The sequence below is a fragment of the Pongo pygmaeus genome, chromosome 1 (assembly GCF_028885625.2).
Source record: "Pongo pygmaeus isolate AG05252 chromosome 1, NHGRI_mPonPyg2-v2.0_pri, whole genome shotgun sequence".
Lineage (NCBI taxonomy): Eukaryota > Metazoa > Chordata > Mammalia > Primates > Hominidae > Pongo > Pongo pygmaeus.
In genome coordinates this window covers 64,952,820-64,970,788 of record NC_072373.2, presented here as the reverse complement: position 1 = coordinate 64,970,788, position 17,969 = coordinate 64,952,820, and the positions used below count along the sequence as shown (strand labels likewise).

General features: G+C 40.9%; 1 protein-coding gene across 1 annotated transcript in view; it reads right to left on the bottom strand.

Moving 5' to 3' along the window:
• Positions 1–17,969, bottom strand: part of NIBAN1 (niban apoptosis regulator 1) — a 180,191-nt gene that overhangs the window by 6,937 nt on the left and 155,285 nt on the right. Inside the window, exons 10-13 of the mRNA XM_054435848.2 lie at positions 8,428–8,589; positions 6,310–6,420; positions 3,971–4,078; positions 147–258 (exon numbers count right to left, since the gene is read on the bottom strand). Coding sequence (XP_054291823.1) covers positions 147–258; positions 3,971–4,078; positions 6,310–6,420; positions 8,428–8,589 — 493 coding nt within the window. The remainder of the gene's footprint in view (positions 1–146; positions 259–3,970; positions 4,079–6,309; positions 6,421–8,427; positions 8,590–17,969) is intronic.

Genomic DNA, 17,969 nt, shown 5'->3' with positions numbered 1-17,969 from the left:
CCTCTCCTCACTGTCTCCCCACCTCACCAATGTCCATTTCCTCTTCTCTTTTCCTACATTTCCTCCCTGACTGGCCTTACAGAGTCCTGTTTCAGGGATGCTTCCCTCTATGGAGAGTCCCTGCAGCACCAGGTAACCTTCCTTACCTTTCAGAGTTTCATCAAGCAGGATCTGATGTAAAATCTCCTCATAGACATTTTCAACGTGAATCATATTGGTATGATCTGCAAAGATGAACTGCTCATATTTCTGAAGCTCCTGGAGAGCAAGAGATTAGAAGATAAAGATGAAAAGGCATGAGATGCCTGTTCTTAGAGGAGATACAGAAAGGATGATTCCCACTCATGATTCCCTTCTTGGAGGGCATAGGAGAAGGACAATGTTGGCCCAGGGGCAAATTACTCAATTCAACAATATTTTATTGGGTTCCCTTCAATTTAATTCACTGTCTAGGCACCATGCCTGACCTCGACACATCTATTACTGTCCGTGATAAGGTGCAGAACTCACTCAGCCATTGGTTGTTCCTTTCCCTTTCCTTGTACTGGCCACTCATTTTACGCACTTCATGGGAGAAGACAGCAGTGATTTTTTTTTTTTATCATCTCAAGGCCTCATTAGCAGGTTTGGAGCCTCCTTTTTTCCCCTCATCACCAAGATGTTTCCTTCTTTCTTTTTTGTTTAATTACAATAGCACTTTACCAAGGTAAGTTATATATAGTAAAATGTACAGATTAAGTTCAGCTCAATGATTTTAAATATGCAAATATACTTATGTAACTATAACCCAGATCAAGAAGGAGAACATTTCCATCACCCCCAAAGTTCCCCCACCCCCCTTTCCAGTCTGCACCTCCCAAGATATGAGCACTGATTTTATACCTATCATGATAGATTAGTTTTTGCTTGTTCTTGAACTTTACAGAAATGAAATCATAATTATTTTGCATTTGTTTTTGAGACTCATCCATGTTGCTGCATCTATCAGTAGCTCATTCCTTTTTATTGTTAAGTAGTATTCATTATATGGATAAACAAAAACTGTTTTTCTGCACTCAGGTTGAAAAAAATTGAGATTTTTTTTTCAATTTTCAACCATAAATATAATTGCTGTGAACATTCTTGTACATATGTTTTTGTGGATTTAAGGGCTTGTTTATGTTGGGCATATACCTAAAAGTGAAGTTGTTGGGTCATAGGGTAGATGTATGCTTAACTTTATTAGAATGGGGCCACTTTGGGGGTTGGGAGAATCTCTAGTCAAGGGCTCTTCAGAAACATTCTCTTTCTCTTCAGCTGGCCCTGACATTCATTGATTCCTTCTAGGATAGCCCAGGCATGGTGCATCCCTTAACTCTCTCTCCTTTCCAAGGGTTTCCAAATGGCTTGCCTTTTATCAGCATGAGGACAGGGCAGGGATGAAAATGTACCAAATCATATCCCAGTGATTTACTCAGTAATCCTTGCACCTGGTGGTGCTGTGGGAAGGCTTCCCACATGCGGCTCTTAGAGAATCAGGGACTTAGCCATGGGATTTGTGGTCTCTTGCCTGGAAGGACAATATTTACAGCAGGTGATCGGAAGCACTACCTCAGACAACTCTCAGTGCTGGGACTTTGGGGCACTGTAGCCCAGATCACAGTGGGTAATAATAGGTTCCTTTATACCCAACCAAGAAGAAAGGCAAAGGATTGAAGAGACATGAGCTTCAATGACTCCTAGAGGGTCTAGAGGCAGGACTGTTGCACAGATTTGAGAAAAGCATTGCTCAGGAGACTGAAGACTGCCCTGGACTAGACATGGGACCTTGGTGAGCCATATCACTGCTCTGTGCCTCTGTCTCTTCCTCTGCTAAATGAGAGGCACAGATTCATGCCTGCAACACCCTTTCATCCTTCCCACGTGGTCTCCCATTCCTATTCCCCTGATTGGCATTCATCCCTCAGGACTGGGTGAAAGCATGACTCTGGAAGTCCTTCCTGGCTGCCTAAGCAGAGTTTGGCCCTTTCCTTGGAACTCTTCCCCATGAGGCAACTGCTGTGTTCCTCACATGGCATCCTGTTTGCCTGTCTCCTGCTCTCCACTGTGAACTCCAGGACTGCAGGGATGCTGGGCTGGCACAATGCCTGGATCATATGTGATACAAATCTAATACATATTTGCTGACTCAATGAACAGTAGACCTTTAAATTTTCAACCAGCTAAATAATTCTGTGAGAAGGAGTACTTTCTATGGACATGTATACTGTCATGAAGTGACCAACTTTACAAAACAGGTCTTCTATATTGAATTGATTGAACAGGGCCGTAGGTTTACTTCCCTGGGCCAATTAATTTGGTATCTCTGAAGGTAGGTGTTGGGGAGTCAGAATCATTTTTTTCACAGTTCCCCAGACAATTCTAATACACAGCTTGGGCTGAGGTTGAGTACCACAGATCTAGGAAGCTGCTACTTATAGAACCAAGGGAAATGCACTTTAGCAAAATAAAGACTCCTTCTAGGAAGCAGATAATCCCCTCATTCATCTATTCTGAAAATCCAGATTTTTAAAAAGCTCTTGATGCTGATATAATATCCTCCATTACCAAAACCTCTGGGTCACAGGCTCTTTTGAAATCAATGCCTCCTGATTAACAAATTACAAGAGCCTCTTACAGATTGGGCACAGCACACTATGTTGATGCTTGGAAAGAGGGGAGCCGATGAGAAGGAGAACTCTCCTTACCTTTCTCCTGAGAGAAGGTGGATCTGAGGCCCCCAAACTGCCTTTGTGATTGAAAAAAAAAAATCCTAAGCAGAACATCTGTGTGCAAACCCACCTAGCAGTGGACACCATCATCATTTGGCTGCTGAACTGTTCTGCCATGTAAGGCCAAGGGTCAATCCCTTGGCTTAACCAAATCCTTTCCTATTAAAGAAATATGCCCCACAAATAAATGCCAAATACATCTAATACGCTATGAGGATGTGAAGAAAAACAGCACTTACAGACTATAAAAATGACCAATGACATGTCTGCAGTAAAATAACTTATGCAAAGGATTTTAACGTTCCAGTGCTTGGAGACTCTCCGAGCTGCCAAAAAGCCCTTTTTTAAATTCCAAAAACCTCTTTATCATTTGCTCCAAAACGGAGCAGGCCTTGCTTCAGGTTGATAGATTATTTTTGAAATGTAGAAGTAGTAATAATAATAGTGGTAGTAGTACTTGATACCATTTCCTGAGTGCCTATCATGTTTTAGGTAAGTGCGAACTGGGTTCACACTCTGGTGGTCACCAGGTCTGTGGCCTTGGCTCAGTGGCTTAACCACTCAGGTTTCCTCATTTGTACCATGAGGATATAAATAATACCTCCTCCCAGAGCTGTTTTCAGTCTCTGCTGGCCCATTGCTCTGCTCTGCAGATGAAGTCACACCCTCGTAATCATGGCTGTCACTGGATGCTCAATGTTTGTAGAGGTTTTAAATGGTTTCATTGATTTCATTAAACAACATTGCTGGATTTAACAGAAGAAATATCCTGTAATTATGTTAGCTAATATCTTTTTTGGATACAGTGGTCAAGTTTCAGAGGACATGCTGGACCTATGAGTCATACTATAATGAGAAACACCTGGTATCCTTAGGTATTCTATGTCAAACCCTAGTTTGGCTCAAATTCAGATCACTGCCCTTTGAGATTTTGTCTGGTCCAGTGGTCAGCATATCTGGCTAGCATCTTGTTTTTGCAAATAAAGTCTGTTTATACATAGTCAATGGCTGTTTGTGTGCTACAACAGCAGAGCTGAATAGTTGCGACGGAAATAGTGCAGTCCATGAAGCTTAAAATATTTACTATCTGACCATTTACAAAAATGTCTGCCAATACCTCCCTGATCTAGTCTGCTGTTTGCCAGTACACATCACAAAAGAATTTGTTTGAACTTCAGAGGTAAGAAGAGCAAGCTCTTTAGGGTAACTCATCCCCTTACTGGTTTGCATGTGGACGCCAGTGCCTTCTGCACGGTGGGAAGTGTGATTTGAACTAGTGCCTCTTGAAATATCTTCTTTCGGATGGTGCTGCTGTCATAATCATATTGCTGTCAATAAAGAAGCATATGTTAAATACCAACATTACAATCTGTTGACTTATGTTTACACAAAAAACTCAGCCACCCACTTCACCTCTCTTTTCCTCCTAATGTCTGAGAACTCTTGTATTTCCAAGGCCTCAGAGATCTTTCCATGTAATTCCCTCACACTGCAGGCACAGGTTATAACTGATAATGACCCATCTCACTCTTACCTTTTACAGGTATGGAAACTGAGGCAAGATCAAAACAGAGAGGTGACTTCTGCATTATAAAGAAGTTGGGGATAAACTGTGGGGTGAGTTTGTACTTTATTACTCCTGTCCCAGGTAGGTCCATGGAAACCATGATCATCTATTACTCCACATCTTCAAACCAGGGTCAGTGGGTTGTAATGATTTCCACAAGGGAAGAGAAGGCCTGGCTAGTGGCTCCATTAACACTGTGACATGTCAACAAAAGAAGTTCAGTATCCAGAACAAGAAAGATGACGATTCTGTCTGTTCTGCATTGGACATCCCAACATGGAGACCAGGATTTAATTGTGGATCTCACTTCAAGGGGATCACAGATAAATCAGAGTATAGTCATAGGCAGTGAGAAGAATGGTCAGGCCAAGTGAAGAATAGTTAAAGAGTGTTTATACTGGAGATAATAACTTAGGGCAAGTTATAACTCTATTCAAACAACCAAAGGCTGCCACATGGAAGAAGGTTTTGAATGAAGGGGGTAGAACTGGAATAACCAGTGGTGAGAACTTTGGCCTAACATAAGAAAGCATGTTCTTGCTGTCAAGAACTAAAATGGGCTATCCTGAGAGGTAGAAAGTATCCTGCCAGTGCAGGTGTCGGAGCACTAGTGGGACCACCCCTTGAGGGAACCTGCTGAACACTGAATATGAAGTTGAACTAAAGGCACTCAAAATCTCTTTGAAACCTGAGGTCCTAATATTTCAACACCTTTCTACGTTTTTTCTTCCTTTCTTTCTGTACGCTAAAGCATTTGACACTGACACTATCTTTTTTTTTTTTTTAGTTCCATTGCAATTTCATTATTATGTGTGTTACCATGATCAATATTGGTGTTTTTTTTTTTTTTTTTTTTTGAGACGGAGTCTCGCTCTGTCACCCAGAGCTGGAGTGTAGTGGCACGATCTCTGCTCACTGCAAGCTCCGCCTCCCAGGTTCACGCCATTCTCCTGCCTCAGACTCCCAAGTAGCTGGGACTACAGGTGCCTGCCACCACACCCAGCTAATTTTTTGTATTTTTAGTAGAGACGGGGTTTCACCATGTTAGCCAGGATGGTCTCGATCTCTGCCTGCCTTGGCCTCCCAAAGTGCTAGGATTACAGGCGTGAGCCACTGCGCCCGGCCCCAATATTGTTTTTAATATCAATGATTTGTTTGCTAGAGTTTCCTCTTGCCTGTGAGGCATCAAGATCAAGTCCGAAATTCAGAGACCACCCCTAGGCTTTGTGGGACTTTGATCTTCTGTTCCAAGGCACTGTTTAGGGGAACTAGAAGGCAGTAAAAAAAATTAGTGGACTAGGTGTATGATCGTTTATCCTTAAGCTCACCATTGATCAGCCTGTTGAGCTTAATTAAGTCACATTAGCTTTCACAGAATCAGTTCCTCATCTGTACAATGGGGGCATATTCTAGTTAATGCACAAGTTCTTGTGGGAATCAAGTAAAAGGCTTTAAAATATAACATATATGTGAAAGCTCCTATTACTAAAACTATCTTAATAAACACTTACTTACGCTGAAGTACAATTTAAAACAATTTCATATGGTAGATTTCTTTTCCTTGGAGTATTTCCTTGGCCATGAGGTTTTGATTTTTCAAAATCAATAAATTATTTGCCAGTTTAATGGATTTTGCTATATTGTAACTTCTTTGAAGAAAGAGGCTGTGTCTTGCCTATTTTTACATCCCACGCAATGCTTATAGTGGACAGCCAGTACATGTTTGTCGAGTTGGATCTCTATGAAGGCTGGGACACGGGGCCTTTAGCTGTGGGTAATGATGCTGAGGACCAGCAGTGGCCGCTAGATGGCAGAAGAGTCATGGAAGTCACACTGGAGAAACTGCAGCAGATTGACAGTGACAGGACTTGGGAGAGGAAGGAGTGGGAAAAGATTAGAGCCAAGGAGAGAACATGGTATTTTCCACTTTACAAAAGAAACAGGGGTCACGTTCTCGTTTTATGCTTCCCACAAACAAGAGAACGGTTTTACCTTTAAGACTCGGAGCTTAACCTTCTCAATGGCAACTGCAGTTTTGGAGGCCTCTCCTTGGAGATGTGGGGAAAGCAACTGCTCAAAAGTGAACACTGCATTCTCCATTAGCTACAAACCAGAAGCGACACAGAAACGGACAACAGTCAGAGGCTGGGATCACCACCCACAGGACTGGCTAAGTGGGACTGCAGAGTAGGCGCCATCAGAGATGAGTCCCCTCGGCTGCCACTCCGGGGGGGACCCAGGGCAACATCACCCCATCACCAGGGCTGTGAAACAAATGGTCACGTAGCCACAATGGGAGCAGGAAGAAGTTGGAAAACCCAAGGCCACAGGACTGAGCAAGCATTCTGTCATCTCCCATGGGCACTCCTATTCTTTGATACCTGCAGCCACTGATTAAGGGATGAGGCTGGAGCCTTCTTCAACTAGTTTTTGGTGGCACCTCCACTTTAAGTGGATGTAAACTGCTCCGCAGCGTATCTCTCCCTCTCTCTGCAGGGCTGGGAAGGGAGGTAGGGTCAGGGATGGGTGGGGATAGTGGCTGACATGTTCATGGGTCAGAAAGCAGAAGTAGTTCAGGTATCTTATTCTCTGCACCTTTGCCTGTGTTCCCGTCACCAGGGTCCAGTATTACGAAAGAGACTTCTGCTAAACTGTTGCCCAATTTTGTTCCTTGTTCCTCTTTCATCCCTCACAACTCAAGGGTTAGTTAGCCAACATGTATCACTTAATCCTGCCCATAACCTTTATGAAAAAAAAAAGTTCTCCTTTCTTCCCCAAGCCCGTGATCCCAAAGCATCCAATATATACCTTTTTTTTTTTTGAGACACAGTTTCGCTTTGTCACCCAGGCTGGAGTGCAGTGGCACACTCTTGGTTCACTGCAACCTCTGCCTCCAGGGTTCAAGTGAGTCTCATGCTTCAGCCTTCAAGTAGCTGGGACTACAGGTGTGCACCACCATGCCCGGCTAATTTTTTTGTATTTTTAGTAGAGATGGGGTTTCACCATGTTGGCCAGGCTGGTCTTAAACTCCTGACTTCAAGTGATCCACCCGCCTCGGCCTCCCAAAATGCTGGGATTACAGGCATGAGCCACCGTGCTTGGCCACAATATATACCTTTATCATACCTTCAACATTGTAGTGAATTTATCTAAGAATTTGTCTCACTCAAGCTCCCTGAAGTGGGATCTGGTACAGTGTCCGGCCCACAGTAATCTCTCCTCAGAATATCTGTGTGAAATGGCATGGTGTCCTTTAGAGCTTTGATGACCATACCCCTTATTCATTTAGGAAACACTATAATATGGAAGGAGTTTGTGCTATTCATTCCTGTTACTGGGGAAAAGGTTCCTTACTAAAAAAAAAAAAGAAACCTGTCAAGTAGACTCAAGAAAATCAAATATGAAGCTGTGATTGATTGATTGATTTGTTTACTCTTAATTACATTAGGGAATTAATTTAAGCCAGTGGCTCTCAATCCTGGCTGCATATTAGAAACAGTAGGAATCAGGGTAGGGGAGTTCTATCAAAAAGTAGCCATATAGGCTGGGTGTGGTGGCTTATGCCTGTAATCCCAGCACTTTGGGAGGCCGAGGTGGGCAGATCACTTGAGGTCAAGAGTTTGAGACCAGCCTGGCCAACACAGTAAAAACCCCATCTCTACTAAAAATACAAAAATTAGCCAGATGTGGTGGCACATGCCTGTAGTCCCAGCTACTCAGGAAGTTGAGGCAAGACAATCACTTGAACCCGGGAGGCAAAGGTTGCATGCAGTGAGCCAAGATCATGCCACTGCACTCCAGCCCGGACATCAGTATTTCCTCCAGGTGATTCCAATGTGTAGCCAAGGCTACGGCACTGATTTGACAAATCAAGTAGTTATCAATTAATGCTACTTTATTTTTCTGAGCTATGTCTTGTCTATGATGTTCATCCACATGGATGGAAGATGAAGCCAGTGGAGGGACAGAACATGTCCTCCCTCAACATGATGGCTAAAGAGATGCGACGTATTTCCCTGAGCTACACTAGCAGCCGGTCTCACTGGCCAGCACCCATTTCTCTGCTCTCTCTTTACCCTCATCCACCACAGATGCCCCTGCCACACCCACCTCCTGCATGTAGTTCTGTGTCCTCTGAACCACCAGATCAACGTGGGGGAATCTGAAGCGGCTCTTGAGATCCTGCAGGCGCTCGTGAAGCAGGTTGACTTTAGTATAACAAGGTTCCATCTTCACGGAATGCAGCGGAAGATTCATAAGCCGGTCTAGATGCTGCATTTTGGTGAAGGGAAACATTAAACACCCTCAGAATGAGGAGCAGTATTGCATACATATTGCATATTACATACATTCTAAATAATCAAATGCATGTTGTTAAAGTGAATCACTACTTGGATCCCTATATCTGTGACACCTTCAACTGTCTTATTTTCCTCCTGCAGTGGGTTCCTAGGGTAGCTGTAATGCTAGGACAGAAACCAGCAGAAACACCAACCGGATGACACGAAGACCCAGGGGTGCACTCAGGGGGACTCTAGTCTTTGTAAGCTGTTGATGGACTCTAAGCTCCCACTTCCAGAGCTCAAGAACCAGGCAGGTAGGCTCTGACATGTGGTTGCTGCTGGGCCCCCAGGCTTCCAAAATCTTCTTTAGTGAGTGACACTCCTCTCAAAAAACCCCAGGGAGGTCAGGATGCTCCCTGGACTCCTGGACTTTGGAAGGGAAGCCAGAGTTCCTCACAATTCTATGAGGATCTGCCAGGGCCCACAGGGCTTCTCTCTGCTATAGGTTGCTTTAGGTGCTAGTGGATGGGAAGTGGATAGGCAGAGCCCTCTACTGGGAGAGGTATCCAGTTTGAAGAACTGGGGTCCCTCCTACTCTAGTTTGCACTCAATCAATGAGGCCATTGGGCTTCCAGCATCATACCTCACCTGCTAAAGCCCTAAAGTGTTATCAACGAATGTTGTTGCAACAGAATGCATTCTGTTTTCCAAGCTTATTTTAAAATCATTTTTTAAAGGAAATACTGGAGGTTTAAAATAAACAGGGGAATGGGTGGAGCAGAAGAAGGCAGAACGAAAGGTTCTGAAAATGGAGGCTCTAGAGAGAACTGGGGAGTGAGGCAGGGTACATAATGAATAATATAAGATGCACTGTCCAACTTTCAGCTCACGCAGAAGAGATAATCTAGATTTCTAGATTTCTCTAAACAGGAATTTTAAGAGGGCCCACTCTCATTATGCTTTAAAGGGAAAATACTGCTCCCTTTATGAAGTGAGTTATGGAGAGGTCCACTGAAGTGAAGTAAGGATCAAAAGCATGCTGTGGAACTTGCAGCTCCTCACAAAATGGAATGTGTCTATTTTTTAAAAATATCAATTAAGCAGACAGAAGAGGAAAAATGGGTTCCCACTTTGCTCCTATCAGATTGGCAAAAGTTTAATCAAATGATAACACCTATAGCTGATAGCAATATGGGGGAGAAAGCCCCTATCATAAACAATTAGTGGAAATGTAAAATTTAAATCCTTTCTTTTGAAATGCAATGGAAACATTTTTTAACATGAGAAATGTACTTTCAACCTGGCTATCCTGTCTTAGGAGCATATACTATAGAAATAAATACATAAGGGTATATGTGTGTGTATATATATATACATATATATGTGTGTGTGTATACATAAAAATATTAATTTATTACAGCTTTATTCATAATGCCAGCAATATTGAGATGAATGAATAAATCATGGTGTATCCATACATGAAATATCATGTAGCCATTACAAAGATTTAGAGCTAAAACAGTTACCTTGGAAACAGTTTCATGAGGTATTTTTGGATGAGAAACTGATAAGCAGAGTAATGTATAAAATATAATCCCATTTTTCTTAAAGCAGGCAATCGAAAGTCTAGCCTCTAAGGGTGTGTTTTATATGCTAGATAAGAATGGGGAAAATACAGAATGGCATATGCTAAGTTGCTTGAGGGGAGGTGGTGGCATTGGGGAAGGGGGAGAGTGAAGACAAGTAAAACAAAACAGGCTGCAATAAGAAACCCCAAAACATTTCTAAAATGATCCTGTTAATGTACAATTACATATGTGTATATATGCATAAAGAATAAAGGAAAAGAAATAGAGACATCTGGTTTTATCTACTGACTTGTAAGGATGTTCATCATGATATGTCAAGTATAAAACCAAGCTGCCAATTTATATCTTTGTTGGTGATTCTTAAACTGTAGGGTACACCAGAACCTCTGGAGGTCTTGTTAAAACAGATTCCTGGGCACTACCCCTAGAGTTTCTGATTTAGTAGATCATCGGTGGGGCCCGAGAATTTGCATTTTTAACAACCAGGTGATGATGACACTGCTGGTCTGGGGACCATACTTTGAGAAATATTGATATGTTAAAGCAAATCAAATACAGCCTGAGAAGGACTCCATACTTCTGTATTTTAGTCCTTGTGGATGAACTGTAAGAGTCAGACAAAATTGAAAACCTAACTTAGTAGTATGCACCTGTAACAATAACTGAGTGTTGACCAGTCCTAGCAGCCATACTTCAACCACTCACAGACTGCTGAATGTTCAAATAAGGCAAATGCTGAGTTGTAACCAGTCTCACTATTTCTGTTCCTCACTTCTGATTCCTGTACGTCACCTTACCTTTTTTGTCTATAAATTTATTCTGTGAGGCACCCCTGGAGAATTTGTGAATCTGCTGTGATTCTAGGGGCTGCCCGATTTGCAAATCATTCATTGCTCTGCTAAACTCCTTTAAATTTAATTTGGCTGAAGTTTTTCTTTTATCAGATGGTGTCAGAAGCAGGATCCGAAGTGGAGCTTCTAGTGACCCCCAGGAGCGCTGAGTGAACACACAAGGTACCTGCAGGTCCCACCTGTGTCCATTGATCTCTCAGAGCGGCTGGGGATTGCGGTAAGCTCCCTCTCGGAATTTGAAGCTCCATAGATTTGTGTTTTGAGCTCTCTGAGTTTCTTTGAGCAAGTTTCTGATCCAAACTGGGTTTGTAGTCATGACAGAAACTGGACTGGGTTCAGGAACAGATTTGATCCAGGAATTAACTGGCTTGGATCCAGTTAGAGGCCTCATATAGCTGACTGGGTCAGAAAGGAACTGGTAGTAAGCAGTAATATTGCAGGGGTTATAAAATTTGGCTTTTGAAAATTCACAGGGATTTCTGTGTTCTACCCCTTTTTTCATTTTTCTTGTGTGCTTAGGTAGAAAAAATCATTGGCTAAGTTAAGAGAACCTGGGAGTAAAGCCAATATTTTAGGTTAAAATGGGCTCCTTAATTTCTGGAAAACTGAGGTCCTTCTGGCTTATACATTAGGCCTGGGAGGCAGTGAAGTCTTAAAGAAACAGCAAAATCTTGCTAAAGATAACTTACAGTGGAATGTTTCGAATGAACAACAATGCATTGAGGTACTTTCTTCCTTTTCTGTTTTTTTTTTTTTTTTTTTGAGACGGAGTCTCACTCTGTCTCCCAACTAGAGTGCAGGCGCGATCTTGGCTCACTGAAAGCTCCACCTCCTGGATTCACGCCATTCTTTTGCCTCAGCCGGGACTACAGGCACCCCGCCACCACACCTGGCTAATTATTGGTATTTTTAGTAGAGACAGGGTTTCACCGTGTTAGCCAGGATGGTCTCGATTTCCCAACCTCACGATCCGCCCGCCTCGGCCTCCCAAAGTGCCAAGATTACAGGCCTCAGCCACTGCGCCCGGCTGCATTGAAGTACATTTTTAAAATGAGGGCTCTCAGTAAAGTCCCTTTTGGCTAGGAACGGTTTTGGCACTAAGGGATGTCAACTGCTATTCCCTTTGGAATAATCTGACTTGCACTCTTTGCTGATGGCTGTGGGTGACAGGATTAGGCATGTACAGGATTGTGCGACATGGGGAGCTTTTTCCTCCCTCCCCAAAAAGGGAGAAACCTGAGAGCTGATGAGACTGCTGGAAAAGATCCTTTCGCTACTAACTAGTGGCCATCAGAACTTTTCAGTGTCGCTGAAATGAATGGGTCTTGCTCTGGCCTCCCTGAGCTCTTCACCTTCTGCACCCTGCCACAGGCAATACTTTCCTTCATCTTATTTTCGTTTCATATCTTTTCTGTTACTCAGGGCAACCATCTTGCCCAGAGACTACAAGTTGAAACTCCTAGTCGGAGGTTTGATTAAAGATGAGGAGGGCCATCTGAGGGCAAATTTAAGCTTTGCCAGTTTGATATTGGGTGCTAGGCAGAGTGGCTAATGTATATGTTTTATCATACATATTTTGCTCTAGCCAGAATGAAAAAAAAAATAATTTTCCTTTATGACGCGGCTTGGCCCCCAGCGGGATGGTGCAGCAAGCTGGGTCACTAGAGCCGCTCGGGGAAAGGGAGCCCAGAGCCTGGCATGCCAGCCAACAGGTAAGAATTTCTTACCAGTCACAATTCCGGCTTCTCTCTCTCTGTAAAAACAGTTGAATGAATGGTAAAAATCACTGCTTATCCCCATCTTGTTTTATGTCCTTGGGAGCTTGACTTTGTAACCACATAGCAGTACTTTCTCTTGGTCTCTGCCTTCCAGGGAACAGGAATTTTAGGGTTTATGTCATAGTTAGCTCTAAAAATTATCTTGAGTAGTTAAAAGCCTTTGCAAACTCAAAGTTAACTACTCTAGATTCCTTCTGGGAAGGCCAGTAGAGATTGCTCCATACTGTAGCTCAGTAGCTAAGGTTTTGCCCTTTCACACTGGTGGTCCGGGTGCAATTCCCTGCTTAGGAAGCAAGTTCTTTCTGGTTGAATATCTGCATGACCTTGTCTAGTCTCTTCTCCTCCACAGACTATCTTAAATTTTCCTTTCTCTGAGCATCTGGGAGATTACCTACTTTGGTAAAGTTCAAAAGCCAGAAACATCAGCCATTTGGCCTGGCTAAAATTGGTTAATAAGAAATTTTAAAAATACTTTATTAAAGAGTGCTATGATTAAAAGTCTGCTTAATTAAAAGTGGATATCAAGCTCTAACAGGCTGGAGGCACCAGAGACCGCTTTCCTGGCCCTGTTCTTTCAAGGACTCCACCATAAAGCCAATAACCAATTAAGAAACTAAAAATCTAGCAAATGAAAAATCTTATAACTACTGTGTAATGTTCTTCTGTCTGTCTGTGTAATTATATATGTGTTGTGTGTAATGTTTATATAAAATAACTCTAATTGGCTTAAACAAAAATAAGCGCTTACATCAAATATTTTGAAAGCAAAATAAAAATTGTAATACCTTTCAGTTCATGTAAGTTCAGTAATTTTTGGGAAATGAAAAGAACTTTAAAGATTATTGATAAAATAAAGACATTTTGTCTAAATTATGTAGGTCAGATAATAGGTTTGCTAACTGCTTTGACTTTTGAAAATTGTTCAATTTATTTTGGAGACATTAAATTCTAAATAAGGCCTGGGGATACATGAAATTAACCATGCCCCCTAGCTATGTAAAGAAGGTTATAAAGAAAAGAGATTTTATATAAGAGAGGATGTTGTATGGTAAATTATTGTCCTAAAGTAAAATGACTGGTTGTTTAAAAAGAGGGATGTTTAGGCAAGTCAGAAAGTCTAAACATGTCATACATGGTCTGTGTAAGTTGTGAAATAATTTATTAAAAGGAATTTATGCCAGAAATGTTGTATAATTTAAAGGTGCTTCATAAACTGCCACTATGACTTTTCACTGTACAGCTTGCCAGCTTTACAGCTAGCTAAGGCCTGGGACACATGGAGTTCAATGCTGGAGTAAGTCAGACCTTATCTGCATTTCTGTCTGGGTCCTAGGCTCCACACCTAGTACATAATTAAAATCCCTTACTCACCAAGGTTTTTACCAAAAGTAAAAGTTGCTATGAGTTAACACTGTAATATGTAATTGAACCTACTGAAAAAAATAGGTTTACATGCAAGGTATGTAAAGAGAATTAAATGTATTTTTTGTAAGAGATTGTAAGAACATATGGAAATGTAAATTTTTGCCTAGGTTAGAAGGTTAAAGGATTGTTTTAAATTATATAAAGCTAAAGGTTTGAACAGGTTGTGGAAGGTTTATAAAAAATTAACTGTAAGAGATTCTATGTGTGAATATATTGGCTAAATAAAATGGCATTATTGCTTTTTCCCTAAATTGGACATGGGAATAAAAGCATAACAAAGTTTTCTTGGAACATTGTTCTGTTCTGAGAAAAAAAATTCTAATAAGTTATAAAAGGTTTATAAAAATCTTACCTTATGGTCAAAGTAATTAAAACTGAATATATTTATAAAATATTAAAAACTAGCTTTAACATTAAAAATACACTAATGGAAACATAACATTTGGTTTTCTCTTTTAAAAATGATTTTTATATAATATTAAAAGATAATGAAAGGTTTTTGTTTACCTTTTAAGTAAACTACAAAAGGGAAGGCAAGGAGACAGTCAGTTGGCCTCATGCTACGTTCATTGGGTCTTATTTGGAAAGCTGTTCCCCTCTCTATCAGAGTCATGTTTCATCCTTTTAAAAATTTTTGTATCATCATTTTGGCTAAATGAATGACTTATGGTAACCTAAGATTCTATTTTGTAATATCCAATGTTTTAAACCTGTGGTATTTGACAAACCTTTCAAAACCAAGCTCTAGATTATCATGCTAAATCAGCCAATACTGAAATTGTTTAAATATACAATTTGAATGAACTCCATGGTCTAAGTCAAATTACCTACGATAAACCATTAGTTACCAGTGCTGTGCACCTAAATTGGAGAAACAACTGGTATTCAAGAGGACATAAGTCCAATGTTAAGCATGGATTCATGAAGAACTAGGACGGCCACCTTGTCCTTCCTGAATCCTTAAGCTTTTGTTATTAAATGTTCTGCATTCCATGACTCATCATGGAAAAGATAAAATAATCCAAATTGAATATACTGATGTGGTGACTTATAAATTGTGGAAATAGTTTAGAACCAATATTTGCTTCCATATTCCTGGGGAAAAAATTAAAGCGTCAGGTACATTTGGCTATCTGATGGGCCATTTAAACATTTACAAAGGGATTTCATTCAATTGTCATTTTCAGTGCATGTTTTCTAGTTGTATAAAAGCTTTCCCATGCAAGAAGGCTGATGTTATAACAGTAGATTATTATGCTACAACGTATTTTCACCAGGTAAAGAAAGCTTTTTATGGTTCACTGAGGACAATCCCTTCATAATCTAGAACCTGAAGATTAGATCTTCTGAAAACATCAGAGAAAGACTGTCATTGCCCTCCACACTACACCAAAACTTTGGAGACTTGAACTGTGGGTTCATAATCTCACAACTGAGAAAGGTTCCTTCACACTCCTGGAACTGTACACCCACTGGACCCCTAAAGCTAATCTAACCAGGACAGTTTCTCCCCAGAAGAAGATGACATTCTTGATGTGAACAGTTTTTCCCAAGATCATGGATCAAGACTTCTGCTATCACAAGACTCTGATCTTTGAATATTTTTTCCTTGTGTATGCCTCTATGAGCAGTATAAATGAAAAGGAGGTCCATTATGTGCACTTATAGGGTATAATTTTATTTGTGAAGGATTTTGCAGCCAGCCTTATACATGAATAGCCTTATACTTTAATAGATAAAAGATGAAGGCCCAGTGTAGGTGAGAAACTTTAGTGGTACATACGTTGCCTCATAATCAGTCAAAACTCTTCTTAATCCGCATCATGGATTAAAGAGAAACTGCCAGGAGGCCTTCACTCTTCTAGAAGGACATCATTTGTTAGGTCCTTTTTCCATGGTTTAGACTAAAAGGCAATAATTAGAAATGTCTCCCTCATAATAGGCCCTACAGCAAATTCTACTTTAAAGGCTGTCGTTACACAACAGACTTTAAATTCTCTTGTGAAAGTTATGCTAAATAATAAAATTGGCTAAACAGAAAAGTACCTATGCAGCTGCTGAGACTTGTGGCCTATGGAGAAATACATCATATGTAGATTATAAAAATCCAGCTGTAGGGGATTAATGAAAAGACCACTTAGTCAAGCGAGTAGACTCTTCATCTAGCTCATTCTTTAATCTATTTAATTTTAGGTGATTTGGTTTATGGGGACCCTGGGTAAGGAGCATACTCCAAACTCTTGATATTATCCTCCCAATAGTCATAATAATAGTCTTCCTGGTGTGCTGTATTCTCTCAAAGGTTTTAAATGTTTGCATGCAGCCATCTCTAGGACGTCAAATGGTCCCTCTTCAACTGAAATGACAAAAGCTGAAAGAAACATGCAACCATGAGGACTCCGTAACCTATATGAATGACATGCTGAGACCAGAAACCCAAAATGATGGTAACTGAGAGTGGCACTAAGGCCCTAAGTTTTGGTCACACTTTCACCTAAGTGAAAACCTGGCCCAAGAGGGGGAATTATTTTTAAAATAAATTTTAAATGGGAGGCCATTATTTGGGACTAAGCTCATGCACTAGGACCCAACAAACCAAACCAAGCTAAAATAGAGCCACTTCTGCTAAATGTGACATAATCAAGCTAGGACTTTAAGAAAACACATAGATCCTAGAACATACCAGGTTTTGTTTTTCTCCTGTAAATAGGATGTTCTGGCATAAGAAGGTACTCTCTACTCAGTCCTTATTCCCTCCTTGCAAAACCCACTGTTCTACTGCTTCCCAGTGGGTTTCAAAACTGTATAAGTACATTTACGATAGTGCTAGTAACATCAATGACTAAGGTTTTGGTCAATCTCTCAAAATTGAGAAAATGACCAAAAGGGGGGAATTATTATGATTATGATTATTATTTTTCTTTTATTTTCATTATTTTTATTATACTTTAAGTTCTAGGGTACATGTGCACAACGTGCAGGTTTGTTACATAGGTATACATGTGGCATGTTGGTTTGCTGCATCCATCAAGTTGTCATTTACATTAGGCATTTCTCCTAATGCTATCCCTCCCCCAGTCCCCCACCCCGCAACAGGACCCCATGTGTGATGTTCCCTGCCCTGTGTCCATGTGTTCTCATTGTTCAATTCCCACCTATGAGTGAGAACACACAGTGTTTGGTTTTCTGTCCTTGTGATAGTTGGCTGAAAATGATGGTTTCCAGCTTCATCCACGTCCCTGCAAAGGACATGAACTCATCCTTTTTTATGGCTGCATAGTATTCCATGGTGTATATGTGCCACATTTTCTTAATCCAGTCTATCATTGATGGACATTTGGGTTGGTTCCAAGTCTTTGCTATTGTGAATAGTGCCACAATTAACATATGTGTGCATGTGTCTTTATAGTAGCATGATTTATAATCCTTTGGGTATATACCCAGTAATGGGATCACTGAGTCAAATGGTATTTCTAGTTCTAGATCCTTGAGGAATCGCCACACTGTCTTCCACAATGGTTGAACTAGTTTACACTCCCACCGACAGTGTAAAAGCATTCCTATTTCTTCACATCCTCTCCAGCATCTGTTGTTTCCTGACTTTTTAATGATTGCCATTCTAACTGGCATGAGGTGGTATCTCACTGTGGTTTTGATTCGCATTTCTTTGATGACCAGTGATGATGAGCATTATTTCATGTGTCTGTTGGCTGCATAAATGTCTTC